This window comes from Mangifera indica, chromosome 10 (assembly GCF_011075055.1).
Source record: "Mangifera indica cultivar Alphonso chromosome 10, CATAS_Mindica_2.1, whole genome shotgun sequence".
Taxonomy (NCBI): domain Eukaryota; kingdom Viridiplantae; phylum Streptophyta; class Magnoliopsida; order Sapindales; family Anacardiaceae; genus Mangifera; species Mangifera indica.
Window position 1 is genome coordinate 6,365,670 of NC_058146.1, and position 10,071 is coordinate 6,375,740.

Consider the following 10,071-nt stretch of genomic DNA (forward strand, 5'->3'; position numbering starts at 1 on the left):
TTTAAAAACTGACAAATATCTCCTAAGTTTGTTCCTCTTTTCTCTAATGCCAATTCGTAGTCTTTGACAGTCGGTCATCCTCATTTCCATCTTATCTCTCTCTTCAGTCACTTTTTCTTTCCTTTCTAGTTGTCTTCAATCGAGATGAAGACAGGTCTTCGTCTGAGATAAAGACGCATCATCTTTGTCTCTCAGACAAAGATGACGAGTCTTCATCTAAGATAATCAAAGACGGTTTCGTTTTCAAAGAGGGAAGGGAGAGCGACTAGAGGGAGAGACAAGGCGGGAGGGAGGATGACTGACGATCGAAGAGAGCAAATCGACATTAGAGAGAAGAGGAACAAACCTTAAGGGTATATTTGTCAATTTTTAAACTTTGGGTTCAGGGAAAATGTAAGTTTTTTAAACTTGAGAAGGAAAATATAATAAAACTTTAATTTTTAAAATTTTTTTAATAAATGATAGTTTTACCCTTAACCTTAACTGAATTTTTAATAGAAATTTACTTATGAATAAGTATTTGGATTTTTGAAAGTTAGAAAGTAGGAGTTTAAGATTTCACTGTACATTATATGGGAATAAGTCTTTCAGCCTATATAAATATGTATATAGATGATATATCATTATATAATTTGATATTATTTTATTCTTAATTCAAAATCATCTAATCACTTAATGATATATATTAAATCTATATTTATTTATATATTCAAGATAAATACTTATAATTTTATTAATATTTTAATTATAATAAATAATTATATTAAGCCATGTGAACCTAAACAAAGACTAGAGAGTCGAATCTCACCTAAATCCCACCTGCTCCAAGTACTGGAAGGAAAACTTCTATTATGTTTACGACTTGTTCGGTAATATTAAAATAGATTTTGTCAAAATCAAAAAAATGATAAGGAATATCTTATTTTATTGCTTCATTTTGTCAAAAGAAAAATGTAGTCAATGTCATGGAAGGATATTTTCAATTTGATCATGTAATAGAGAAGACAAAATGTGTCGTAATTGGATTTATTAAAATTATATTGATTTAAAATATTATTATATATAACGAAGTTGATGAAGAATTTTATGAGGGAATACTTTATTATTATACAAATATAACATATCTATTTGCCAAGCAAGACCGTCACCCCAGCGGTTGACAATGACCCCAGAAAGAGACGAGGGAGTTTGTAAAAGTTGGGCCCCTTTTGTTTATTTATTTAATATTTGCATAAGAGGAGGCTGGTTTAAAGTGACTGTCACTTTTTTTTAAGAGAGTATAAAAAAAAATCCCAAAGAATAGGGAAACTTAATTTAATTATATTTTATGGTAAATATTATGAAATAAGTTGATTGGTAAAAAATTGGAAAGTTAATTTGTTAAATTTATTTACAATATTTTTCAGTTTAGGTAAAATTTGAAGTATTAACACAACATTATTGATACTCTAAGTGATATATGTATACATAATTTTACTATTTCATATATAATAAAATACATAATTTAGATATACAGATGATATATCATTATATGATTAAATAATTTTAAATTAAAAATAAAATAATACTTAATTATACAATGATATATTATCTCTGTATTCAAATTATATACAAATATATATATATATATATATATATATATATATATATATATATATATATATATATAGTATTGTTTTTCTATATATAATGACCTAAATTAATGAATCTTAAAACTAATTCACTCCATGGTAATAGTTTGGGAGTTAGATTTCTAGAAATAAAACAATAGTCCCAACAAAGGTAATAATAAATAATATACAATCTTTTTATGCATTTTGAAAATTAATTATTCTTATTTTTTTATCACGGCAAACCAAAATAAGGTGTTTGTAGTTCACCACATTTTATTATAGGCCTACTTTATTGATATGGGTCTTGGCCCATTATATAGATTTGTAGCAGACATAAGCCCAACTTGTTAGTTTCTTTCTACTTGGACTCAGATTTGAAAGAGACCAAAAACTTCTGTGCCATTACATGTTGAAGGGATTGACCTTGCCCAACTTATTTAAAAACAATAAAACTATTTGTATGTATTTTTAGTACATGAATAAGTATATAAATGATAAATTATCATATGATTAAGTAATTTTCAATCAAATAAAAAATATTATTTAATTATATAATAACACATCATGTGTACCTTTTTTTGTACTTAATTATGAATTATTATAATTTCATTGATTTAAAAAAAATGATGTACCTTTTATTATTTTGGTCATTTATTTTTTATAGAAATTTTTAGAGACACAATCTAGACAATGTTTACTCATGGATCTTATTTGCCCCAAAATCTTAATAATCACTAATTGTGTGGATACAACATATACCAAGTGCATGGTTATGTATGATCTCTATATAAAGAAACATAATTTTACAATTTCACAACTTTTTGCCTAATACACAATGGTCACATCCATTTACCCCAAACCCCCACTTGTTCACAAAGGTCCTAGCAAACAAATTGTGTTTGTTTGAGCCTTTGATGGTTCATGTTTTGTGTGGACATCTGAGGTACAATCCTAAGCTTAGGTTAAGAGTGTAGATTGGTACATCTTAGCGATCAAAAAGATGAAGGAGTCACTCACATAAGTATGATTTCTTGATACACCCTATGGATGTATGAAATTAACATGTTAAAATCACATATCTATTAAACGGATCCCGATTGTGTTTTGTTGTTATTTGTACAAATTTAAAATTGCAATTCCATTGTGCATGGTTTGATTTTGCACCCGCCATAATTCCCAACAAATGACATATTTAAAAAACGATATACCAAACTTGCAATTGGTGAAAACTTACATATCAAAGTGCTTTTCTATGAAAAATCTAAGAGAAAAAATCCACATCTTTACAATAAGAATCTATTGTGATGGATCATGTATGGTGCTTGGCTTAAGTCAAAGCACATATGTGGACAATATGGTAAAGAGTTTTAGCATGAAAAAACATCCAAGAGATGATCTCTTTTGACATCTCACGATGTAAAACTCTTTAAAGAGATTTGTCCTTAGAAACGAGAAGAAAGAGAAAAGATGAATGAAACCCATGTGTATTCGCAGTTAGATCTATCATGTTATGCACTTGATTTGTTGTCTCTCATGCTTTGAGCATGTACAGTAGATATCAATTATATCTAAGTGTCACTAGACAGTTGTTAAGAACATTCTAGAGTACTTTGTAAGAAATAAAGATGTTTTTTTTTTTTTAATTTATAAGGAAAAAGAGAAACTCACTATAAGATGATACAATGATGTCAATTTTCAAACTGACAAGAATGATTATATATCACAATCTAATTATATATTTTGTTTAAATGGTGTTGTAGTTAGCTAGAAAAACTTAGAACATTATAACTAATTTTACGACTAAAGCTAAGTACATTGCATTGTTAGATATAGCCAAAGAAGCGATTTGGATCAAAAAGTTTGTAACTAAACTTCAAGCAATTTTCAACAATGTTGATTTGGTTGATGTATACTGCAAAAACAATGGTGTCATTGCTCAGGCTAAAGAGTCAAGGTCTCGCTAACAGTCCAAACATATTCTCCAACGAATTTTACCTTATTAGAAAAATTGTTTAGAATGGTGGAGATGTGCGAATGTTAGGTTAATTCAAATGATAATATAATTGACCCATTGGCAAAGCTTTTGTCACAATAGAATCATTAAAGACACGTAATATTATTTCGTATTAGGCAAACGATCGATTAGCTATAGTGTAAGTGAGAGATTATTAGAATAGATGTTCTAGAGCCAATTAGTTGAGGCTATTTATGCAATTTCATCCTAAGTTGCATTGTATTTTATTATTATTAAAATGACAATTATTCATTTGTTATTCATATGTAAGTATGTATATATGTTTGTTGAATGTGTAATTTTATCATGAGAACCTTATAAGCACGTATGGTGATCGATCTAGAAATATGTGTAGCGTCAATATTATTTTGACCAAGAACACAAATAATAGTTTGTCTATCAAGGTGATGAACAACCAGACCAAAATGTAGCAACATATCTTACGTGTCAAAGTTGTTAGTGTCAACCCAATGCAACATATGGATGCATGTTGAATATTTGTCCAACAAATTGACCCACCATGAAGATTTTATATATATTGTAACCCTAGTGTTTGTAGAATAGATCCTTTAATAGACGATGGTGCATGCAATCCTTAGACTTAAGATCACCAAAATTTTTCATACATCAATCAGCTTAGTTTTACATAAACCTAATATAACATTTTTCAAAAGATTATCGATATAGTAGTAGTAGTTGATTATCTCAAGAAATGTGACAAGGCTTTGGTGAATCAACAATCACTTTTAGGTGTATGAGAAAGATATCTTGTGGCAATATTTGATGGATGACTGCAACTAATTAAATTTTTTGTCATAATAGGGATTAGGGTCGATGCTTTGATCCAATTATACTTGGTTGTTGCCTTAGAAGCCAAGTCAGGAAGTTAAGTGAATTGAAGTAGACATTACTTCTATGTCTTAATCTTGATGAAATATTAGAATGATGAAGAAATTCGATTACACAATGATCGTGCCATTGAAATGTTACATCAGTCAACACTGATTCTCTATATCTTAGATGGTTGTAATATCTCGTTAGAGGTTGCTAATAGTTTGTGAATAAAAAAATAATTAATTATAGATTAATATACAAAAAGTGAATCACCTTGGTCATCCTAAAGTTGGTGAATTTATACATGTGAAAATGTGTCTTAATGTTTTGAAATAAATGTTAAGAACATTTATGAGCCTAATTAATATAAATTAAAGGATTGGGACAAAAGTGTAAATTCTTATTGTTAAGGGTGAAACAATAAGGAGGCTATTAGGGTTATTATATAAATTCACCATTTTCATAACTGTGGTACAATGTTTGGATAAAATCTTTGCTTCTATTTTTCATTTCCACCACTAGGTGATAGGCATTCGCTAGACTCGACGTAAGATTAGTGTCAAGGATCTGTTTTGAGAGTGCTAAAAACTTCATCTAGTCTCATCTAAAAGTCATATATCTTTTCGTTTTCACTTACAACTACAAATAGTTTAAAGGCCCCACATGTCAATAGATTACATCTCATCCCAAATGCCTTAGAGTTTGTCGTAATCTGCTACTACTGACATCTTTTCCCGATGTAAGAGTGAAATCGCTCGTCAAACTTGGGATGCTCTCGGTGCACTGCCTTAACCGAATCGATCTTTCAAGTTGCCCATTGCATTGCTATGCGCCTTTCATCTAGCTTAGAGATTATTCCATTGACAAACCCTAATTTGTTCTTAGCCCACAAGGCAATGCTCATACTATGCACTGTTGTTGGTCTCGTTGAGGAGATTACTTACAAATATTTATCTTTGACTATTTGAACGATGCAAGTAATACGAAAGAGTCATATTAGTACTCAATGATCCCATCGTGGTGGTTTTTACTTGACTATTGTCACCCTTATTCTCATTGATCTTCAATATGGCTGGATGATATGAGGTGCAAGTCAATAAGGTGTTTGGGTATCCATACTCTGACAGGATGAAGATTTTGGAAAAAATATATTGGTTTTTTAATTATTTTTTATATGAATGTACAACTATATATGCTTTGTTTATCCAATCAATTTTGGGAGCAAAAGAAAATTTGAAAACAAAAGAAAAGAGATGAAAGGAAAATGGAAAGAAAATATTTAGTTCAGTTATCCTTCAATCATGAAATTTAATTCTGCAATATTTCTTAGAGTGAAAGATGAATAGAATTATAGAATAAGAATTTAAGTATTTCCCTCAACAGCAATATACTCTATTAATCCGATTACTCAATCCTAAAACCTTTTATCTAACCTTAAGAAATTGTATCCTTAATGAGATAAGCTATTGTAGGCCAATCAATATGGTTTACTAAACTAGGTTTGGTTTATTCAAGTTCAAGCTCGAAAAAAATAAATTTAGGCTTAGCTTCAAGCCTATCTATTTGCACCTTTGTTTTTTTCTTTAAAAAATCAAGTTAATTTAAATTTTTTTAGGTTTTTGTTCTATTTTGAATATATCTTTTTAACTTTAAAAACAAAAAAAATAAAACACTTTTTATAGGTTTGAAAATTTGGCAAGTATACCCTTACTCACAATGAATTTTTAGACTCTATCGAGTCTTTGAGTTTGAATAGTCCCCATTTAAGTCGGATCACGGTTATTGAATTGACAAAATTTTTTGTCCAAACCTATTCAAGACCCAAATTTTGTTCATCAGGAAATCAAATTTTATTAACTATACAATCTCGGACTTATCCAGCCCAATTGACAGTCTACGCTCATGTAACTTTACTCCCAACTCTACGTAATTAAATAAACTTTAAATTTCACTCTTGAATTTAAAGAAGAAAAAGATAACAAAAAAACAGGGGCAAATGCACATGGGTTTATATTAGTCAACGAGGTCATAAATGGCAACTTGTCGAAGAAGGTTGTTCATAGAAGCCACCACTCTCCCACATGCACTATTCTATGTCTTTCCCAAAATCATATAAAAAAAATTAATTGAATAAAATAACTTTAAAAGTTCTTCACCCTTTTGTCCTAACAATCGTGGGTTTAATTTAAAGTTAGGCAGGCAAGTGTTTAGGTGGGGATAAGAAGCACTGAAAGTGTTATAAACATATATAAATAAAGAAATAATCAAAGTCGCTGTCAATGATCATCAGTCGGTGGAAGAATTGGTGAGAGATCAACCCACTTTCGTAACGAAACACTACCCTCCCAATAATTTAATTAACCTTGCGATTCACGATTCTACCATTTGGTGTGACAGTGTCCGTAGACTAGGTTGGACCATGGATAAGTACTTCAAGCATCATAAATTTTCTTTTTATATTTAGGCCAAAAGACTGTTTCCCACCCTAGGGGTTGATGCATGCCCACTTTTTATTGGTTAATTATTAAAATTTTAAATACTTATTTACCTATTAAATTTAATTATTATTATCATTAATAAAATTTTATTTAAAAATTTTATTTAAATTAATATTTTAGAAATATTTTAAAGTTTTAAAATATTTATTGTTGTCTCATTATTTTATATTTTCCATATTTAAAAATTAACTTTATTTAGGGGATCATGTATTGTCTTTATTTTTCTTTGGTTTTTACTGTTATTTTTACCTTTTATAGCTGCCAGAAGATGAAGACACTCCCTATTTATTTATAACTTTCTATTTTCTTTTTCCCTCTCCATTTTCAATTTCTTCTCCTTTCACATTTCTTGGCGGTCCAAAAAACCCAACGGAAGTTGGCAGATCAAAAGGTGACTGCTTTCACTTCCAATCTGTGAGTTGTAAGCTAGAGGAGAAGCAGGACGATGTATTACAGTACCACATACAGTAAACCAATTATATATAATTTACATTTATAAAATATATTAGAATATATTAAGATATATTATCCTAATTTTGTCAAATATTAAGATATAAGAATTGTTATTTCATCAACAAGACAAAAAATTCACCAAATCGAAGAACGTCCATGTCAAGAGCAGAGTTCATCCTCCTTGTCTTGAAGAAGAAATTGTAAAAGAAGTTGTTCTTTTTGAAACTCGCTTGCCCAATCCATAATCTCCATCTCCATAAGAGATTGAAGTTGAAGCTCACACCCTCCACCGCATCCACATACTCATAATAGACAATCTCAACTCATAAGCCAAAGATTTTATTTTGACAAATAAAAACGAAGAAGAAATAAAAATTTTTCAAACGTCTCAAGTGTCTAAAATATACAACATCACCGAGAGCTTCTCAAATGCTACTAAAATACCAGCCCACCACTCACAAATCTCCCGCTGAGGTACCCAAAAAGCGTCCTTACAAAGGAGAAAACTTGCGTAGAGTGAAATCCATGAAAAAGAGCGCAGAGTTGTCAAGGTTAGCTAAAGAAAGTGTCATGTCATATAATGTGAGGTTGAAGTCAGCGACGACTAAGGCGATGGCAGAAGTATGAGGCAGCTGGCTACAAGGGCCAAAGAAGTAGTGATGGTGGTTCATGCGGGGAAGGGTGGCGGGTGGCGTTTGAAATGGAGGGTTTGGGTGGTGGCGAGAAATTTTATAAATTTTTTTAGGGGCAATATGTCATACAAAATTAACAAATCTAATAATTCAATTGAAAATTTTAACAAATTTTTGTCTTTTTGTTAATTTTATAAAAAAAAAATATTAGCGAAATTTATTAAAAATTTAAAACATGAACGAAAAAATAAAATTTTTTAATTTAAAATGATAAAGAATTGTAGTTAAAAAATAGTCATTTGGCTTATGATTAATTAATAAATTTACAATAGATACATTTAAAAATAAAAGAATCTTGGATATCATTCATTCAACTATAAAACGATCTTAATTTATGGCTAACTACTTATTTTAAAATTATAAAAAAAAAATCATTTTTATTATATTAGTGTCTTGACTTATTTGTTGGATCCAAGAATTAAGAAATAATTAATAAATAGAGGACAAGTAAACAGTAAGTAAAGGCACAATTGAAAAAGCCACTAAAAACCCAAAGAAAATGACATTACAACCTCCCATTCCAAATCCCGATCAAGCAGTCGGCACTCAATTCTAATCTTTTGGAAAAAAAAAAAAAGACAAAAACTGATTTATTTTATTATTTATAATTTTCTTTTTCTAAATGACATCTTCACAAATTGTAATTTTGCTATTTGTTTTCATTTCCTCCCTTTATTGTTCTATAGCAAAATGTACAATGTAATTCTTAATAAAAATAAGAAAAAGAAATATTTAAAAAAAAAAAAAAAACTAAACGGTTTGCAAAAGAGGAAAGAGATAACGCTACTTTAACGGAACCATCTTCTTCTTCTTCTTCTTCTTCTTCGAGCGGTCAGCCATCGTTTACACATTCACACTGCACCTCACTACAAGCTGATACTTAACGGCGTTATTCGCGAGGGGAATCCCGGCTTGCTTCGACCCGAAATCGATATACGCCGGGCAATTCACGTGCAAATGGTACGTCCCCGATATAAAGGTCCCAACTCTCCATCTGACCCGTCCATCAAGCTTGAACAACAAAGGAATAACCCCAGTACCTTCATCTTGGCTCAACAAAAGAGCATTGTACGGCGCCACAGGCACGTCGGTGCCGTAAACAAACGGTGACCAAACATTAATCTCGTTGCTGCTCTGATAAGTGGGAGGAATCGCCGTCCGGTAGGTTATTTGTTGGCTCCGATAAGTGGCGTAAACATCGAGCTTGTCGTAGTAAACACCGATATTGTCGTTGGGATTACGCGAAGAGATGGTGATTTGGAAGTTGCAGGTGAGGAGGTTGGGGGAAGAGACGTTGAAGGCGTAAACGGTGGCGTCTTGGAGGACGAATGTTGGTTTGGTGGGGCGGAGAATGGCCCAGACAAGGAGGATGACGATGAGGACGATAAGGATGAAGACGAGGATGCCGGCAAAGATTCGACGGAAGAGTTTATGGCGTTTGCAGCCGTGGTGGTGACCACAGTCTCCTTTCGTAGACATGGCGATGGTGGTGTGAAAATGGAAGTAATGAAGATTGTTGCTGTTGTGGAAGGAGGAGTAGTGTGTTGGCTGAATTTATATATAAAATGATAAAATTTTTATTGTAATTTGGTTTAGTTAATTGGTCTTAATTAATTTCTGTTAGTTAACTAACTAAATATACTAATTAAATAGTTTCTTTTTTTTTTTATAGTTATCATATTTTAATTTTTTAAGTTAATTATCGCCGGTCGATCAACACATCAGGCACCATATTTTAATCACTATCCATCTATAATATTTTAATTTTTATAATTAATTGTCGGTCGTTGATGAAGGAACACAGCATTTTAAAGAGATCTGAATGTCAGGACCGCAGATTACTATTTAATTTTGGCCAGAAGGCCTATCCCCTCCCAGGTTTGATGTAAATCCAAATTTTTATCCGTCCAATTTTTAAAAATTTAAAGTTCTATTTATAATAAACTATTAAAATTAATAAATTTTGT

General features: G+C 30.8%; 1 protein-coding gene across 1 annotated transcript; it reads right to left on the reverse strand.

Annotated features, from left to right (window-relative positions):
* Window positions 1–8,678: 8,678 nt before the first annotated feature.
* Window positions 8,679–9,653, reverse strand: LOC123227075 (NDR1/HIN1-like protein 1). Its single transcript, XM_044651706.1, has one exon. It carries the CDS (start codon window positions 9,581–9,583, stop codon window positions 8,948–8,950), a length of 636 nt encoding a protein of 211 aa, XP_044507641.1. The 5' UTR covers window positions 9,584–9,653; the 3' UTR covers window positions 8,679–8,947.
* Window positions 9,654–10,071: the final 418 nt, after the last annotated feature.